We start from the raw sequence: 20760 nt of genomic DNA, 5'->3' as shown, positions 1-20760 counted from the left end.
TTTACACATGTTGATGCTTGACCACCCAACATTTTGTGCCATGAAGCATTGCTAGCCTTATTTCCGTCCTACATACATTCTATGCCATAAAGCATTGTTGGCCTTATTGCCATCCTATACAATGTTTCCTTGAGCTTTAGTGACATACATCAATCGCACAACACACCTAATGCACTCTTCCACTTCATCTATCCAGCTTGTATTTTATGGCTGAGATCTCCATCCAATTCTTCAGTCTTTTGTAAGAGATCGAAGATAACGAAATCACTCCCTATCTGGTACTTCCTGATTTTTAATCCTCACCCTTATCTCATTTGGACCCTCATTCATATTGAACTCGCATTGTATGTAATCCGTCTTGGACCTACTTAGGTGAAGACTTTGAGATTTCAACACTTTCCGCTAAAGGTTAAGCTTCACATTTACTCCCTTCTGCATTTCATCTATCAACAATTTATAATTTGCGAAAAGCATAATATGTCTCGTTAACCCATTCATTACCAATGCAAAAAGGTAAGGACTTAAAGCTGAACCTTGGTGTAGCCCTATGGTCGTGGGAAAACTTTCAATTTGACCTTCGTGAGTTCTTACTGCAGTCTTTATCCATCATACATATCCTTTATTGCTTGGATATATGCTACTTGTACGCCTTTCTTCTCTAGAATCATCCAAAGAATCTCTTAAGGCTTCATATCATACACTTTTTCCAGATCTATAAAGATCACGTGAAAATCCTTTTGCATATCTCTATACCGTTCCATCAATCTACGTAACAGATGAATTGTTTCCATAGTCCATCGTCCAAGCATGAAACCGAATTGATTGTCTGAGACCCATGTCTTTTGCCTCTATCTATGCTCAATTACTCTCTCTCAAATCTTCATTATAGGACTTATTAACTTAATACTCATATAGTTCATGCAATTTTGTTTGTTGCCGTTATTCATGTAGATAGGCACCAAATTAATTTTTTGCCACTTATTGGCATCTTCTTTGTTTTGACAATTTTATTGAAAATGTTTGTGAGCCATGGTAAACCCGTCTTCTCCAAGACTTTCCACACTGCTTTTCAATGCTTCATCTTGTTCAAAGTTACAATCACTTCCTGTTTCTTGATTCAACGGTAGAAGGAATAATTTCTACACTCTTCTGAGTTACTCTTTAGCGATTAGGTACCAATGAAAGAAGTACTTCTTTCATGTCCTTCATTGAAAAGATTATGAAAATAAGCTCTCCATATGTCTATAATAGCATTTTTTGTAGTTAGAACATTTCCATTCTCATCATTGATGCACCTTACTTGGTTCAAGTTTCTTGTCTTCCTTTCCCTTGATCTAGCCAGTTTATAGATATCAAATTCTCCTTCTTTGGTACCTGATCGCTTATACATATCGTCAATAGCCGCTAGCTTTGTTTCTCTAACGACTTTCTTTGCTTCATTCTTTGCTACTATATACCTCTTAGTTTTCATCAGTTCTATCCTTACATAAGGCTTTACAATATTTATTCTTAGCCTTAACCTTTTCCCATACCTCCTCCTTCCACCACCACAAATTTTTTTTTTTGATGTGGAGCAAAACCCTTAGACCTTCATTATACCATTTTTGCAACTTCTCGGATACAACTAGTCGTGGAATCCCACATTTAATTAGCGTTTCTCTCTCTATATTCTTAACATATTGGCTGGAGTACTTTCTCTTTGCTTGTTTTTCTCCTTTTAGATTCCACCATCTAGTTCTTAGACACTTTAAGGTCTTGTTTTTATTTCAATCTCTTTTGATATGTACCTTCATCACCAACGAGCAATATTGGTTAGCCATTCTCTCCCTCGATATAACTTTGGAATCCTTACAAGTTATACGATCACCATTCTACACTTAAAAAAATAAAATCTATTTGTGTTTTTAATGATCCATTCTTGTAGGTGATTACATGCTCTTCTATCTTCTTAAGAAAGACATTGGCTAGAAATAGAGTGTATGTCATTGCAAAATCCAAAATGGCTTCCCCCTCCTCGTTTCTATCCCTAAGGCAATGACCACCATGGAAATCTCTGTAGTTACTTGTCTTCTTTTACGCATCTTGGGTAAAGTTTGTAAAGACCTGTCCCGAAATTTACGGAACGGAATGGTAATTTTGTAATTTCACTATGGTTGGGTTAGATATTTTGAAATGTTTGCTTTTGGTCTTAATTTGTGTGCCCATGGGGGGCCCACCATTTTAGTTTTGTCCCCCTGGCCCATTTTCCCTATCTTATCTCCTTTCTCCCTGTAAGGTTTTCTCTCTCACTTCTTTCCTTCAACTCACTCTCATTTCTCTTCTCTCTCTCTCTCTCTCTTTCTTTCTCTCTCTCTCTCTCTCTACAAATGCAGAGGATATCATTGTACCCACTGTCGTGTTTCGAAGAGCTCCAACCATTAACCACCATTGTCCTTACGCCCCTTAAACTTCCCTCTCAACCTTGCAACATTACCACGGTAGCAGAGCCGCCATCTTCGACGAGTTTCTCGACTCCCTAGCATGATGGTAAGGTTCTAAACCTTTTGAATCGTCTTTCCCTCATTCCTTGTTGAAGACTAACTCATTCGTGCATGTTTTGGATGTCAAAACAACGGAAAACCAGCTTGGGGATACTTCGCCAGATTTCGACGAGAACTTGAAACTTGTAGGCAGTTTTTCAGCTAACTCGGGCCACGACTGGCCATGTGAGAGGTATAATATTCTTCCTTGTTCCTTGGGCTTCAATTTGGTATATTGTGTGACTTGTTTTGGTTAAGTTTTGGGGTTAAACGGAGCTTGCAAAGCTCCAACTTTCTTCTTCATAGAAACTGGCTAACCCGGTCTGAAACTAGGTCGACCCGACCTGCAAGGCCAAAAATTGGATCCAAACTCAACCTTGATACCTGGCCCAAACCTTTGGACCATGCTACCTAGCCCAACCCAACAAACTGGGCCCAACCCATTAACCGGGCCCAACCTAATTATCTGGGCTAACCTAGTTACCCGACCCAAACCCAGTTTCGACCTGACCCAGATTTGAACCGGATCCGACCCGACTAGGATGAAATATTCTGTTAGGTAATAATCTTTGGAATATTCCTAGAATATTTTGTGTTGACTTTTTGTTGACTTTTACAAAATTTGCTTAAGGTATTTCAACGTCAGTTTTCCCAATTTCAATTGTTATAGTATAGTTTTATTAATTGGTCCCTTTATGTGCTTATGTGCAATTGTTTATGGCGTTTCCGTCTTCTCTAGTTTGCACCCCTTCCAAAATGCATTATTTTAATACTAGAAATGCATACATAAAAAACATGATTTTATGATTATGTTTTAAGAAACATTTATGAGTAAATTGGATTTACGCTTTATGAAATATCATGCTTTATCAAATTTACGTTCTTTGAAATATTTATGATTATATACTATGAACATGATTGATGATATGATGTATGAGCCATTGAGCTCCGATGAGACATATTTTGGAAATATTATGTTTATGATTTCTGTGCTTATATATACACCTACGGGCGAATGATATCATTAAATGGCTTTGGTCGAGTGATGTAGGGGCCTACAGGCAAATGATATCTATATATGGCTTCGGTCGGGTGATATAGGGCCTACGAGCGAATGATACTTATATATGGCTTCAGTCCGGTGATGTAAAGCCTACGGGCGAATGATACTTATATATGGCTTTGGTTGGGTGATGTAGGGCCTTCGGGTGAATGAAGATTTAATTATGCCTACGGGCGGAAGATGAAGAAGATGAAGAGCCTTTGGGCGGATGAAGTTATATATATATATTTATACGCCTTATATATATACCACTACCTAGCACATTTTATATAATATATGTTTTACGAAGATTTTATGGCATGTTAGGGTTTTCAGAAAACCTATTACTTTTATGCGATATGAGTTTTCACAAACTGGGGATCAGTATGTTGATGAATAACTATTTTAGTAGTACTTATATATATAAACTTGGTCCACTCATGTTTTGTGTTACACCCCCTCAGGACTTAGAATCAAGGCATACAATCCCGGTGTCAAGGCATTCCCACATCAGTATCTTTGAGTTATCTCGGTGTAGGACCCTTTCCTTTGTTCGTACATTTGTATAATACTCCTTCTTAAATGTTCTGGATTAGTACATTTGTAAATCAAATGATGTCGTGGTTGATGATTGAATTATTACTTAATGTTGATTAATGTGCTTATTTCCTATTGGTTATACCTCATTTAGTTTGTAAAGTTAACTTAATTTGGTATCCCTAGCATTATCCATAATAAAAACAATACGGTTTATTTAAAAAGTTAAGACCATAAGCGATTCAAACCAAAATGTGATATTACTCAAAATAGATAATTTGACATGCCTCAAATTATCTATATATGCATGATGAACTTACTTGAATGAATGTCTCTAAAACACTTGACATTCTTGTGATCAAGAGCAGCAACAACAATAACAAAGGCTTATCCCATTAAGTCGGGTTGACTAGTTGAATCCTAGAATGCCATTGCGCTTGATTTTGCACCAAGACTTCCGTTAGCTTTTCCAAATACTGCATGTCTTTTCTTAGTGTCCATTTCCAAGCTTGCTTAGGTCTTCCTCTGCCCTTTTTACCTTGAGCCTCTGTCACATAATTGCATTTTGTAACCGAAGCATCTATAGGTCTTCGGTTCACATGTCCAAACCTCCTTAATTGATTTTCTCTCATCTTATCTTCAATTGCAGCCACTCCTACTTTATCTCTGATATCCTTATCCTTAATCCTGTCATTCCTGTGTGCCCACACATCTAATGAAGCATCTTTATCTTTGCTAGATTCTTTTTTTTTGCACATGCTGATGCTTGACCACCTAACATTTTGTGCCATAAAGCATTGCTGGCCTTATTGCTGTCCTATATACATTATGTGCCATAAAGCCTTGTTGGTCTTATTGTCGTCCTATACAATTTTTTCTTGAGCTTTAGTGGCATACATCAATCGCACAACACATCTGATTCACTTTTCCACTTCATCTATCTAGCTTGTATTTTATGGTTTAGATTTCCATCCAATTCTCCAATCTTTTGTAAGAGATCCAAGATAATGAAAACGCTTACTATTTGGTACTTCTTGATTTTTAATCCTCACCCTTATCTCATTTGGACCCTCATTCCTACTGAACTCACGTTGTATGTACTTCATCTTGGACCTACTTAGGTGAAGATTTTGAGATTTCAACACTTCTTGCTAAAGGTTAAGTTTCACATTTACTCCCTCCTGCATTTCATATATTACGATTTATAATCTGCGAAAAGCATAATATTTCTCATTAACTCAAATATTACTAATGCAAAAAGGTAAGGATTTAAAGCTGAGCCTTGGTATAACCCTATGGTCATAGGAAAACTTTCAGTTTGTCCTTCGTGAGTTCTTACTGCAGTCTTTATCCATCATAAATATCCTTTATTGCTTGGATGGAGAATTGGATGCCTTTCTTCTCTAGAATCCTCCAAAGAAATTCTAGAGAAATTCTTTTGTATGCCGATTCTAGAGAAATTCTTTTGTATGCCTTTCTTCTCTAGAATCTTCCAAAGAATTTCTCTTGAGACCTTATACGTTTTTTCAGATCTATAAAGATCACGTGCAAATCCTTTTGCACATCTCTATACCATTCCATCAATCTACGTAATAGATGAATTGTTTCCATAGTCCACTGCCCAAGCATGAAACCGAATTGATTGTCTAATACTCTTGTCTTTTGCCTCTATCTATGCTTAATTATTCTCTCCCAAATCTTCATTATACGACTTATTATATTAATACTCATATAGTTCATGCAATTTTGCATCTCGGCGTTATTCATGTAGATAGGCCCCAAATTACTTTTTCGCCACTTATTGGCATCTTCTTTGTTTTCAAAATTTATTGAAAATGTTTGTGAGCCATGGTATACCCGTTTTCTCCAAGACCTTCCACACTGCTTTTGAATGCTTCATCTTGTTCAAAGTTACAATCACTTCCTCTTTCCTGATTCAACGGTAGAATGAGTAATTTCTACACTCTTCTAAGTTACTCAACTTACCCAAAGAACTACTTCTTTCATGTTCTTCATTGAAAAGATTATGAAAATAAGTTTTCCATCTGTCTTTAACAGCATTTTCCGTAGTTAGAACATTTCCATTCTCATCATTGATGCACCTTACTTTGTTCAAGTTTCTTGTCTTTCTTTCCCTTGATCTAGCCAGTTTATAGATATCAAATTCTCTTTCTTTGGTATCTAATCGCTTATACATATTGTCAATAGCTGCTAGCTTTGTTTCTCTCATGGATTTCTTCACCTCCTTCTTTGCTACTTTATACCTCTTAGTTTTCATTAGTTCTATCCTTGCATAAAGCTTTACAATATTCATTCTTAGCCTTAAACTTTTCCCATATCTGCTCATTCCACCGCCAAAATTTCTTTTGATGTGGAGCAAAACCCTTGGACCCTCATAATACCCTTTTTGCAACTTTTCGGATACAACTAGTCATGGAATCCCACATTTGATTAGAGTTTCTCTCTATATTCTCAACATATTGGCACAAGTACTTTCTCGACTTGTTTTTCTCCTTTTAGATTCCACCATCTAGTTCTTGGACATTTTAAGGTCTTTTTTTTTCTTCCATCTCTTTGGATATGTACATTCATCACCAAGGGGCGATATTGGTTAGCCATTCGCTCTCCCGGTATAACTTTGGAATCCTTACAAGTTATACAATCACCGTTCTATCCTAAAAAAAATCCAAAATGGCATTGGCTAGAAATATAGCGTATGCAATTACAAAATCCAAAATGGCTTCGCCCCTCCTTGTTTCTCTCGCTAAGAACATGATCACCATGGAAATCTCTGTAGTTATTGTCTTCTTTTACGTATCCTAGGTAAAGTTGATGTCAGCAGATACTTCCAAACAACTTTAAGTGGAGTCTATCAAAAATAAATTTTAACAGCAACTTTACCTGTTTAACTCTGCATCTAGGCACCGATGGAGATATAACGATGCTTACTCACTTATCACTATGCCCGAGCCACACAACACGCCACTTTCAGGTAACGACCTAGCTGTAACGCAATTATTGTTTAGGTTTCATTATCATAGGGATTCGACATGAAAACTAAGTACCGGTTGTTCACTACCTGACATCGTCCCCTCCTCCTTTATCTGGCATTGGGACTAACTGAGACAAAAATAATTACAACAAAAAACATGTGCTAGTCCAAGATATTACAGAGTCAATGTTTTGTTCGGAATTGCCAATTTTACTCTAACACAAAACTTTGAGTTTTCCCTTTTTTACGTGAGAAATGACTTAATTAACTAACCATATAGTTTTAATTGCATTCAAACTTTTTACCTTGTTCCCTTTGCTTGAGATCCCCTTGAGAACAAGTCGAGCCCATCTCAATACTGTAAGATTATGAGTATGAAACATATGATAGAACTGGTCATAGTGTTTGAGATTGATATGGAAAAGTCTTGGTTAAAAGCTATTAGTTATCCTAATTGTTTTGGGATAACATACTTGAGTATAGTTCAATTTTTTTGGGATTATAATTTAGTTATGGAACTATAATTAGACTCATAGTTCTTTATGGTTTGTATAGTTTGAATCCTAGGCTGATTCTAATAAGGAATAGTCAAAGGATTACTATATATAGTTCAAGCCACTGCTCTTGCAAAGGACTGCTCATTATTTTGTTCCAAGACCTATTGATTGGAAAGGCTATTGTATTTTGTAAAAGAGGAGAAGGTTTTGAACACAAGAAGATGCAATGGCTTCATCATCAGGATCGAATTCTGCAGGTAAATTTTAAAGGTTCTACATTCTTGTGTTTGTTTATCTACAGTCTTGCATAAGTTATGATTCAATTGGATGAACCTATTTTTCTTGAACGGACACTTATAAACTTGTTCTTACATGTGGTATCTGAGCCATAAGGTTTCAACCATTGAATTCAACTCATGATTAAGAAAGATTGCATAAAACTACATTGCCTAGGTTTCGAACCGAGCTTTGGGGCTCTTAGAAATATACAAACTAAAAAACCATGTCGTTTTGTTTATAATAGAGCCGTTGAAAAAGAAAATCGCAAAACGGTGTTGTTTTTAGATAATATTTTAATAACTAAAAATTTGATCGCTGGGTGATCTGGGTTTTTACCTTTGATGGTGTTCTTCCAAAAGTAAGGGCTCTCCGTCACTGTCCTTCAAAGAATCTTATCTTCTATTTATCACTCATCTAAATCAAAATTTGAGTCAAGATTGATGCTAAGATTGATACGATTCTGAAACCATTCATGAAAAGGTATGTATTTTGAAACCCCATTACAATTTCCTGAATTTTGTTTAACATTTAGACTGAATTAATATAAAATTGGTGTCAGGATTAGTTCTTTATTCAACATGAAGGCTGTTAAGTTGATTAATATGATGTGTGTTCAAACCAATTGATTACATAGATTATCTTTATTAGAATGTTTTTGTTGACATATCTGACATAAAAGACTTGAAACATGTTATGAAGATTGCCTTATTGTTTTGAGTATATATATATATCTATATGTGTGCATTCTACAATTTGTGTTATATATATATATACACACAATCTGTGTTATATATATATATATATATATATATATATATATATCTATATGTGTGCATTCTACAATCTGTGTTAATCAATTTTGCACAAGTTTTATGGATATTATTGTGTTGTTTATTCTATATATGTCTTTAAAACAAGATCATATGTATGAATAAGTTGATCCAATTGACTAATCTTTGTAGTGAAAAAGATGGAAATCAAGAATCTTTAAAGATTCATAGTGTTGATTTCATTGATTTCTTTTGCAATTTCACTAAGGTCACTTTATTTAGCAGCAGTGCCAATACTCACTGGTGGAAGAATTTACAAAAAATGGAGAAAAAAGATTGATTGCTTTTGACATTGAATGAGTATGACATTGCTCTTGATAATCCACAACTAGCAGCCTTGACTGACAAAAGCACTAAGGCCGAGAAAACTGAGTTTGAAAGATAGACCAGGGCCAATATGGTAGCTCTATCCATATTAGAGAGTGGCATGACGAACACTATACATGGTGGAATCAAGAAATTAGTCCTTGATAAGGATTATCTCCAAGCCATTGAGAACAAATTTAAATAATCGGAGAAGGCTGACATGGCTCACATATGTTTCTCCTCACTTCTTACAAATTTGAAGGCAGAGGCTTGATAAGAGATCACATTGTGAGGATGACAGATGCTCCTGAGAAACTTACTTCCATGGATGTCAATATTGGAGAGAAACAACTTGTTTTCATGATATTACAAGCATTGCCACCCAAATTCAGTTAACTTAAGGTGTCCTACAATACTCAAGATAAGATTTGGACTGTGGATGAACTTATTGCTCAATGTGTGCAACAAGAGAATAGACAAAAGCAAGAGAAAGGCAAAGAATTCGAGACTGTCAATTTTGTGCAAGCTGCCAAAGGGAAGAATGAGGCAAATTTTGGTAAACCTTCTAAATCTCTAACTTATGATAAGTCTGTTTTGCCTACTAAAAGTTTCAATTCCTTTAAGTCTAACAAATTTAAGGTGAAAACTAAAAACATTGAAAAAGTTAGATGCCATCATTGCAAAACTAAGGGTCATTATAGAAATGATTGTGAAATATTCAAAGATTGGCTGAGATCTAAAGGTAGAACTGATGTTTATGTCTATGAGGAGTCAAATCTTATAGATATTCCCACAAATTCTTGGTGGTTTGATACAGGTGCATCTATGCATATCACTAATTCTCTGCATGGTTTTAAAGAGCAAAAGAAAACAAATAGTTTTAATATTTTTGTTGGGGAGGGAACTAAGGTGTCGGTGGAGTGAATAGGTACCATCAAATTGAATCTAGACACTGGTTTTACAATGCAATTGAATGATGTGTTATATGTGCCTAAAATGAGGAGGAATTTGATTTTTGCATCAAAGTTGGTTAAACAAGGCTATGTTTTTATAGGAGATGATGAATTTTTAGAAAGGATACATTGCAGGGAAAAGCATTTTCACATGATCATCTTTGGAAATTACAATGCACTATAGATTTTGAAAACCTGCATGTTTTAAATATTGCAACTAAACTGATGCATGGTATTGATCAAACTTTCATGCTTTGGCACAATAGATTAAGACATATTTGCAAAGAAAGAGTTTTCAGGTTATCTAAATTAAACTTGATCCCTACAATTGACATTAAAACTACTACTGAATGTGTTGATTGCATGAAAGGCAAGATGACTAATGTCAGAAAACTAGATGCTAAAAGAAGTCATGGCTTACTCGAAATCATACACACATACATTTGTGGTCCTTTTCCTATCAAAACCATTTGTGGGAATACCTATTTTGTGAACTTTATAGATGATTTCTCAAGATTCAATTACATTTACCTTATTAGTGGGAAATCATCAGTTTTTGAATGTTTCAAAGTCTTTAAAAGTGAAGTTGAAAATAGTTAAATCATGAGATTTAAAATTATTAGATCAGATAGGGGAGGGGAATATTTGGGCAGGCACACAGAGGTTGGGTAGCAAAAGGGTCCATTTGCTCATTTTCATGAAAGTCAAGGGATTGTGGCAAAATACACCACTTTTGGCACCCCACAACAAAATAACAAAGAGGAGAAATAGAACCCTTATGGAAATGGTGAGAAGTATGATTTCAAGGTCCAAGCTTCCAAGTTTTCTTTGGGGAAAGACCCTAAAGACTGCAGGTTACACCATCAATCGAGTACCATTTAAATCCGTTCCAAAGACACATTTTGAACTATGGAATGGAAGAAGACCAAGGTTCAATCATTTTCATGTCTGGGGTTGCAAGGCAGAGGCAAGACTTTACAATCCAAGTGAGAAGAAGTTAGACTCAAGAACCACTTTATGCTTCTTCATTGGTTACTAAGAGAAATCCAAGGGTTTCAAATTTTATTGACCACAAGCACACACAAGGAAAGAAACTCACAATGCTATTTTTTTGGAGGATGAAGATGTGTCAGATTTCACTCAAGAAAAATTCAATTTTGAAGAAATAGAATAGTCAGACAATTGTTCTTCACAACTAAACTACAATCAAGTGCATGTGTTCCAAAGGTCTTAATCATCAAATGTAGACATGGCAGAGCTTGAGAATATAAATATTGAAAATATAAATGTTGGGGATCAAGTGGGAATTCTTCCTCAACATGATCAAAATCTCAATGATCAAGTTACAGAGAATTCGATTGATCAACTACAGTTAGTGAAATCTAGCAGAGTGAAGAAACCTATGATCTTAGAAGATTATATGTATCTCCAAGAGACAGAATTTGGTGATATTGATGACCTTCTGACTTATCGACAAGCTATGAAGAGTCCTCAAGTAGTTCTATGACATCAAGCAATGACAGAAGAACTTGATTCAATGTCTAAAAATAGTGTCTAGTCTCTAGTGAAGCCATCAACTAACATTAAGCCAATCGGATGCAAATGGGTGTTTAAGACCAAGAGAGATGCTAATGGTAGAATTGAGAGATTCAAGCTCGATTAGTTGCAAAGGGATTTACACAAAGAGAGGGTGTCGATTACAATGATACTTTCTCTCCTGTCTTTTCCAAATATTTCATGAGAGTTATTATGGCATTGACAACTCATTTTGACTTGGAATTGCACCAGATGGATGTAAAAACTGCATTCTTGAATGGTAAACTCGATGAGGAGATTTTTGTATCTTAACCTCTTGGATTTGTTGAAAGGGGGAAAGAAGATATGGTCTGCAAGTTGAACAAATTGATCTATGGTTTGAAATAGGCTTTAAGACAACGGTTTCTAAAATTTGATCAAGTGGTCACTTCACAAGGGTTTATTGAAAATAAGATCGATGATTGTATCTATCTTAAGTCCAAGGGATCCAAGTTCATTTTTCTTGTCTTATATGTTGGTGACATCTTGCTTGCAAGCTCGGATGTGCAACTATTGAAAGACACTAAAAGCATGCTAAGTACAAACTTTGAAATGAAGGACCTTGGAGTAGCTCATTATGTTTTGGAAATTAAGATTATGAGAGATAGAAGACAAAAGCTTCTTGGTTTATCTTAGAAGGGCTACATAGAAAAAGTACTTAACAGGTTCAACATGGATAGTTGTAACAAGGCTGATGTTCCAGTAAACAAGGTGATAAGTTTTCTCAAGATCAATGTCCCAAGAATGAACTTGAGACTAAATTAATGAAGATGAAACCATATGCTTCATTAGTTGGTAGTCTTATATATGCTAATATCTGCACAAGACCTGACTTAGCTTTCATTGTTGGACTTTTGGGAACATTTCAATCAAATCCTGGAGAAGTTCATTAGGTGGCAGCCGAGAAAGTGTTAAGATATTTGTAGAGGCCTAAATGGTTTATGCTAGTTTATGGCCAGATTGATTCATTGGAGTTGATTGGATTCACCGACTCGGATCTTGCTGGGGATACGGATGAAAGCAAGTCAACTGGTGGAAATATTTTTAAGCTAAGTGGAGGTGCTGTGTCATGGAAGAGTGCTAAGCAGACTATAGTGTCAACTTCAGCTATGGAAGCTGAATTTGTAGCATGTTTTAAGGGAATGAAGCAAGCTGTTTGGCTCAGAAATTTGGTTAATGATATGAGGCTTGTAGATTCTGTTAAAATGCCTATAAAGATGTTCTGTGACAATAATGCTGTTGTATTTTTCTCAAAGAATAACAAGAGGACTTCGACTTCAAGGTTAATGGATGTGAAGTTCCTCAAAGTTAAAGAAATGGTCAAGAAAGGGGAGATTGATATTCAGTATATATCTACTGGTGCAATGATTGCGGATCCTTTTACTAAAGCCTTGCCAAATAATGTATTCAAAGAACATGTTACGCATTAAGGGGTTTTAGAATCTTTTGACAAGTGGGAGTGAATTACTTCAAAATTGGAAGACCGTTGTGATGTTTCATCAGTAAGCAGGGGCATTAAGGCAAGATATCTTCACAATTAGATAGTTTTATTTTATTCTTGTTAAAGTTGGTAGTATTTGTTTAGCTAGTTTTACTAGCTTATTTTGGTTTTCAATAATGTTCAAGTTTTCCAGCTATGTGATCAATTGTTCCAGAAAACAAGTTTTGTTCAATAATAGTGAAGTTTGCTAATGAATCGATTTTTGTGGTTTAATTGAAGCATACTTGTTAAAGCTATTAGTGTATTGTCTTGGTTCATAAGAATGGTTATTAATTGAGGTCTTAACGTTATTGAGTTAAGAACTAGTTTATGTGAGTGGGAGTAATACACTCCATGATTCTGTGTTTTTTGTTCACATAAATGTTGAACGCATATCATATATGTAGTGATTGATGAACTATTTCTGCCATGTACATATCAAATTCTTGAGTCCCTTATTTTGAAATGGATGGCTATGAAGTATGTGAATGTGAGTTTTGTTTAATTGAGACTTGGTGATCACTTTTATATCTCTTAAAGGCTGGTTATTTGTGTTTCATACTCAAGTAGGAGAATATAAGATTATGAGTATGAAACATATGATAGAACTGGTCATAGTGTTTGAGATTGATATGGAAAAGTCTTGGTTAAAAGCTATTAGTTATCCTAATTGTTTGGGATAACAGAATTGAGTATAGTTCAATTCTTTTGGGATTATAATTTAATGTTGGAACTATAATTAGACTCATAGTTCTTTATGGTTTTTATAGTTTGAATCCTAGGCTGATTCTGATAGGGAATAGTCGGAGGAATACTATATATAGTTCAAGCCATTGCTCTTGCAAATGACTGCTCATTATATTGTTCCAAGACCTATTGATTGGAAGGGCTATTGTATTTTGTAAAAGAGGAGAAGGTTTTGAACACTAAAAGCTGCAATGGTTCGTCATCAGGATCGAATTCTGCAGGTAAGTTTTAAAGATTCTTCGTTCTTGTGTTTGTTTATTTATAGTCTTGTATAAATTGTGATTCAATTGGATGAACCTATTTTTCTTGAATGGAAACTTATAAACTTGTTCTTACAAATACCCTTCAAATAATATGACAATAAACAAACATAATACTTATAATAAGAGAGATGGCTTCACAAGCACTCAAGATGGGCTGGAGGTGTTTCCTCGAAACCCCCTTTGGGCAATGGGAAGTAGACAGAAAAAGTGTCTTGGATGAATAGTTCTCAAGCAAACTTATAACAGTCACCTTGAAAGAAAATCGAAGAACTAAAACAAATCGGAATGTGGATTTGCAAGTTTCAAGTAAATTAATCTTGTATACTGCCCAAATAAGTTTTGCAATACACGTCCTTAATTTCCAATGAACCAGAGAGGTTAATTTATGGCATTGGAAAAATCTATTAAAATGCTCAGATATCTATATGTATTTACTATTTTGCGCGGATAAAAACCCTGAAACTTCCCCAAATTTACAACTGAGAAACACCATCAAATCCATTAGCATGCCCATTTTTTTTTAAGCCATCTCCATGATTTCCTTCAATGTGGTAGTCATCGTCATCCATAAACCTCTTCCACAACCAATGCTGCTTCCACACCCTCTCTGTCATCTCTTCAATGGGGATGTTCTTCGTCTCCGGGAGCAGGAACAACACGAAGAACGACATGACCAAAACCCACCCGGAGAAGAAGAGGAAGATTCCATACTTGAAGTGGCAAAGCATCGAGAGGAAGGCCTGCGCTATAACAAAAGTGAAGAGCAAGTTGATGCAGACAGTCACACTTTGCCCGGCTGAGCGGGTCTCTAGTGGGAATGTCTCACTAGGTATCAACCAAGCTAGAGGCCCCCAAGACCAAGCGAACGCAGCAACATAAGTGCAAATCAGAACCACCACGAAGATTGCGAAGCCTTTTTGGAGGTCATCGGAGTGGTCCTTAACCTTGATCCCTAGTATTATGGCTATAGCCACTTGAGAGATGAACATTTGAACACCGGCTTGCAGTAAGAGCAAGCGGCGTCCTGCTTTGTCAACTGAGTAGATGGATACACCGGTGGCGACAACATTGACGGCTCCTGTGATAACTGCTGAGTAGAGGGCAGCATCGTTTCCAAACCCTAATGTGTTGAACAGGACTGGCGCGTAAAACATTATGGCATTGATCCCAGTAAATTGTTGAAAGATCTGCAGAAAAATACAAATAAATAATCAGCATATGAGTACTAATTGTATTTCTATTTTGGTGTAATACGAAAATGCATGCTGTTAATTATTAACCTGCAACGCTACTGCAATGATTAGTTGGGGACGATTCCTGCGCTTTAAGAGATTTCTGAAGGGGTGCTTCACTTCTTTTGCTATGCGACTAGCCTCGACAAGTTCCAAGAACTCAGGTTCAACATTTTCAGTGCCGCGGATCCTCTTAAGTACAGATTTTCCTTGTTCTAAGAGACCACGCTCTACGAGACTGTTAGGAGTTTCGACCACCAAGAGAGCTCCCAAGGTTAGGAGACCGGCCGGAAAACCAGCCAGCCCCAATGACACCCTCCAACCCCATCCTCCTGTGATCCTGTTATTCAAGGCAATTATTCATCAACGGTCAGCAAAACAGCCAGAAAAGTGTTAAGAGGCTAAGACCATCTCCAAAGGAGATGTCAAATTTTAATCCTAAAATTTAAATTTGAAGGCTTATGTGGCACTTTGGTATCTTTTAAAGTTTTACTCTCAAATCGATATGTCAAATTTTAAATATAAAATAAAAATTCATATGTATTTTCTTTGCATTGGGAATGAAAAGAAACAAAATGATAATACTTTAAACCAATAAAAAATTATATAAAAAACATTTAATAATTAATTAAAAAAATCAGAAGGTGTTGTCAAATAATTTGTTAGCAAGGGGTAGAGATGTCATCTCGGTTGGAAAACATTAATGCTGTCTTTTGTTACCGTTATTGCTGATTTGGACATTTAAACATTTCTTTTGGAGATGCTCTAACACAAAACATATGACTTTTTTCTTTCCTTGAAAATTGTTTAGACAAAGCAAACCATCAACTAGACACTTCTAGCCAACATTATTTTTTAACATCAATGTGCATCCTATGAGATTGATATGAATTTGTAACCCAAAAAAAAAAAAAAAAAAAAAAAAAAAAAAAAAAAAAAAAAAGAAGAAGAAGAAGAGATTGGTGGAATTCATGCGTTGTGAAATAAACATTCATTTATTATGAAATAATTTCTATCCTCATTTTCTCGTTCGGCACTCTCGTCTTTATTTTTGTTTCGTGATTCTCTTCTAACATATTTAATTCAAATTTAATTTTAAACCTTATATATTGTGAAAATCATTACCTTATATGGATGTTCCTATGTCGACTCAAGAGACATTAATTATAAGTTTGAAACTGAACTATGTGAATTTGAATAAAAAAGGAGATCAAGATCTTATAAGAATATCCTACACGTCTATTATTCAAATGCATGTTTTACCAGTCCACATATATATCAGTCACAAATGGTGGCCCAAATTGTTGACATTGAGTACTCAAAACTGAATACGAAATTGTCAAACAGTCCAACTTGATTTGGAAATATGCCACAGAACAGAATTCATACTAACCCTAAAAATGCGACAGAACCATAGACATCATGCATACATTGTAACTTAAGGACACGTATAATGTTTTGGTTGGATAAAAAAACACGAACAAATTGGGAGCAGCTGACTTACTTGTTGGTGCCATAATTAACGAGGTTTGCAAATAGAATGCCAAGGGTGACATTAAGCTGGAACAGTATGTTTAGCCCTCCGCGGATTCTCGTCGGTGCAATCTCCGAAAGAAACAATGGTACAGCCTGAAAGTAACATCAAGGTTAATTTAGAGACTGTCGAACAAGAAAAACAGATGTATATTTTCAATAGTTTATTTAGATAAAGGGGTGTGATATCCACACACCATTTTTTATTTTTCCCACACGTTTTGAAGTTTTCAACCGTTAGATCAGATGAATTGAAGAAGATCAACGGATATAAATTAACAAGGGGTGTGTAGATAGACGTACCCCTAGATAAAAACTTATTTGCAATTAGACCATGTGCGAACATAGTTTTTCTCTACTTTGTCAATCAATGGTAAAGTTATTTAGTCGTCTTGACATAAGAGTTGAAACAAACTAGAGGGATGATTGAGTGTTTTTGCACAGAGTAGGAAATAAATAATATGTAGTATATAATCATCACAAAGTATTAGAATCTTAAATCAAGTTTTAAGATATATATACAACAACATTGTGGCTGAGGATTTGGGTAAAGTCACGAAACATATTATTAGTATTAAGTTTTAATCAAACTCATTATCTTATAATTTTAAATTTAAAACCTCAAACTTATAAGTGAAAATAAATGTTACTATAATTTTAGTAAAATCTTAAATCAAGTTTAAACATGAACTTTATGATCACATGTCTTGTGCCTCAAAAGGGTATCTTTTTTAAATCCTTTTGGACCAACCTTTTTACTCAACTGGTTGAAATTAAGGTCCTAGTAACTACAAAAAGGATAAGATAAACAATTCGGCCGTGCACACCACATAATAATCATGGACAAGTTTAGAAAAACATTGGAGTTCCACGGCTTCACGTTATTTCACCAACTAACAACTAGAAAAGATTCACGACTTTTTGGAAAGCAAACGATTCAAAAAGCGAACTAAAAGAAGATGCAAAGATATTGGGGGTGAAGGAGGCCACTTTGGATAACTCCACTAAGAGGTCTCACCACACCACATATTACGTAGACAGTAGAAACGTCAAAACACGATAATATATTTAAAGCACAAAAGAGTTGGACAAAAAAACTCTGCATGATTGTGACTCCACGAGAAAATGACTTAAAACAAATAAAAAGAAGCTTCAAGCTATTTAGATGCACAAAATAAATACACTTTTTAATAATTTGTATCCAAAAAGTATTATTATTTGTTTTAAAAATATTTTCATTTTATTAAAAAAAAGAAAAAAAGAAAAGAAGAAAAGAAGAACAAGAACTCATGGATCTAATTTGATCATGGCATAACGTCTCTTCCAATCAAAAGCGTTTAGGGACCAAAAGTGCCCCGCAGGACGTTGGTGGATGACATTTCTTATAAGGCAACAAAATAATATTTTGATGAGATAAATTTTGATTAAAAAAAAAAAAAAAGAATTGAACAAGTCATCGGTTGTGATTCTTAATTTAACAAGATGAGGTGTCCAAGTCACTAGTCAGTACACCTACAAAATTGTTATGATCATACTTCAAAATAAAGTGAATTAGGTTATGATAGTAATTGGGATGGACCCCAATACGATTCGATGTCGGTATTGCAAGAGACAATGCTAAAGAACCCGTTTTTAGCTTACACCACGCTCTATATCGCTCAGAAATTATAAATCCTTCAAAAATTGAAATTGTATTTTTGGCATATTGGGAAACATTTAGAAGCATAATCGTGGATTGTGCAGATTTGGAATTAACTATATTAGATATATGATTATGTTGCTCTATTTTTTTTTCCCCTCTAAGTAGATTAGATAAATAGGAAAACTAACAAAAAGTTCAAAAAAAACTTTAGTTTTAATGAAAAATGACAAATAAAGGTGTAGTGAATAATATCAGGAAAATGTAAAATATGGTTTTTCATTAAAAATGAACAGTACTGAAAATGTTTCATTAAAGCTCCCATAATAAATTTAGTGTAAACAATCATTTGAACGAAAAAACAACATATAATCTTACATTTTGAACATACACTCTTCTGTAATAGTCTAATTTAAGGTATGTAACGCATGCACACTACCCTAATTAAACTGGCCTAGCTTGTGTTGTAACAACTAATAAGTAATTATGTAAAAGAACATGAAATAAAAACGAAGAAAATAAAATTGAACTGACCTGATTGGCGAACCCAACTCCACAACCAAGTGAGATCCTGCCGATGATGAGCATGGCGAGGTCTTGAGCTGCAGCATTGAGAATTGTGCCGAAAATGAAGAAAATCCCAGCAATCAGCATAGACGGCCTCCGCCCGAACTTCCTGGTGGTGTAGGAAGCGGCGAATGTGGCGGTTAAGCCGGCCAGGTACAGCGACGACGTGAATAACTGCAGCCCCTGGTTGTCGTATTTGCAGTAATTGCTGTTGATCCCCTGTTCCTGTGTCCTTCTGTATACAACCGGGAAGAACTTTTTCAAGAATGGGGACATAGATGTAACACCACCTGCATCAATTTAAATTAAGATCAACATTTAATTTTAATTTCTATTTTGGCTTCAATACAATAAAATTTCGGGAACTACGGTAGGACATTTACTTACTAAAAGAAATAACAAATTAACGTGGATAATTAAATAAATTTAATCTAGTATTTGGAATAAATAAATAAATAAATAAAGTAGAATATCAACATTGAAATTGATTGAAGGGTTTTCTAGCAGGCTCCAAAGTATCTTGTACTCTTGAGTTTTAACCTCTAGATCGTGGTCAAATGATCAAGATTTAACGGAAACATAGAATCTTTCATTGAAGCATCTGAGAGGTTTTCCAGAACCCTAACCAAACAATGCCCACAATGTTCATCTACCGGAGTAGCTGAACCAACAAGATATCTAAGGCTCTAGCAGTAGGAAGCTCAAATATTGTACGTCTATGAGAGACGATTACCTGAAACGCCAACATCGTAACCAAACATGAGTCCACCAGTAGCAGCCATTATACACGAGATGATGACGATGGGCGTGATCTTTGCCTCGAACTCACCCCCGCCAGGACCCGCTGAGAACCCTCCGCCGGCCATGACCAATATTGAAGAATACTTGATTCTAGTACCTCACAATTTCTCAAACCAACAAGAAGAGAGACGCTTGGTGGTAATGATAAATGAGTTTTGCAGTAGCGAAAGCGTGTTTATAAAGAGGGAGAGGGCATGGAAGTAGTACGAGATACGAATTCGATCGTGTAGTGGAAACCACCGTTGAGATTTGTCCACGTGTTTTCCAGTTTTGATATGGACGGGTGGCGTTTGCTGTTTTCTCACTGACGGCTGGCTTTGCTTGATGGCTAGACCGTGATCAACACAGACAATATTTTGTAATAACTAGTTTGGTTGATTAGAGAAAGATTCGATGTATCGTCCACTTTTATCAGCTTGCTTTATGAAAGTCCCATAGTTTGGCAAATAAATAGTTGCTTTATGTGGTGAGACTTGGTATTTTGCATAGGCATCGTATAAAAGAGACCGCGTTGGAATTTCTTTTTTCGTTCAAGTTAATTTTTTTCGGATATTTTTTTTTGTAGATTGTCGTTTGGTTGCAATGATTTTTAAGTTTTTTTGTTAGTAGATAGTGCATGGGAAAAAAACAAGAACTTTTAAGAAGATTCATTTCAACCATTTAAATATGGAGACGGACAGCGGGAGGGACCAGGGAGGGAGGGAGCACTACTGGCATCAATTTGGCTTCTACGTGTGTAAGAAAAAAGAAATTGGATCACTCAATTCCCCTTAAAAAAAGTTGTTAATTTGATAATCCGACAAGTAGATGATGATATTACTATTTGTAACTTTTAGGGTTGCGTTAATTTTTGCCCTAAACATCAAAGTTACTAACTGTAATCTACCTTTAATTTATCTACTCGAATTTATTTTTCCTTAATAAATTAAAGAAAAACTAGCATAAAAATCTTTTTCTTTGGCTAAAAT

General features: G+C 35.4%; 1 protein-coding gene across 1 annotated transcript; it reads right to left on the bottom strand.

Annotated features, from left to right (window-relative positions):
- Nucleotides 1-14044: 14044 nt before the first annotated feature.
- LOC137738064 (sugar transport protein 13-like) lies at nucleotides 14045-20195 on the bottom strand. The gene is made up of 5 exons (XM_068477666.1): nucleotides 19725-20195; nucleotides 18959-19281; nucleotides 16757-16881; nucleotides 15301-15592; nucleotides 14045-15207 (listed from the first exon to the last, which is right to left on the bottom strand). Exons 1-5 carry the CDS (start codon nucleotides 19855-19857, stop codon nucleotides 14494-14496), a joined length of 1587 nt encoding a protein of 528 aa, XP_068333767.1. The 5' UTR covers nucleotides 19858-20195; the 3' UTR covers nucleotides 14045-14493.
- Between the last annotated feature and the right edge of the window lie 565 nt (nucleotides 20196-20760).

The sequence above is a fragment of the Pyrus communis genome, chromosome 6 (genome assembly GCF_963583255.1).
Source record: "Pyrus communis chromosome 6, drPyrComm1.1, whole genome shotgun sequence".
NCBI classification, from domain to species: Eukaryota; Viridiplantae; Streptophyta; class Magnoliopsida; order Rosales; family Rosaceae; genus Pyrus; species Pyrus communis.
The sequence above is the reverse complement of the archived record's forward strand: the minus strand, read 5'-3'. Positions and strand labels throughout refer to the sequence as shown.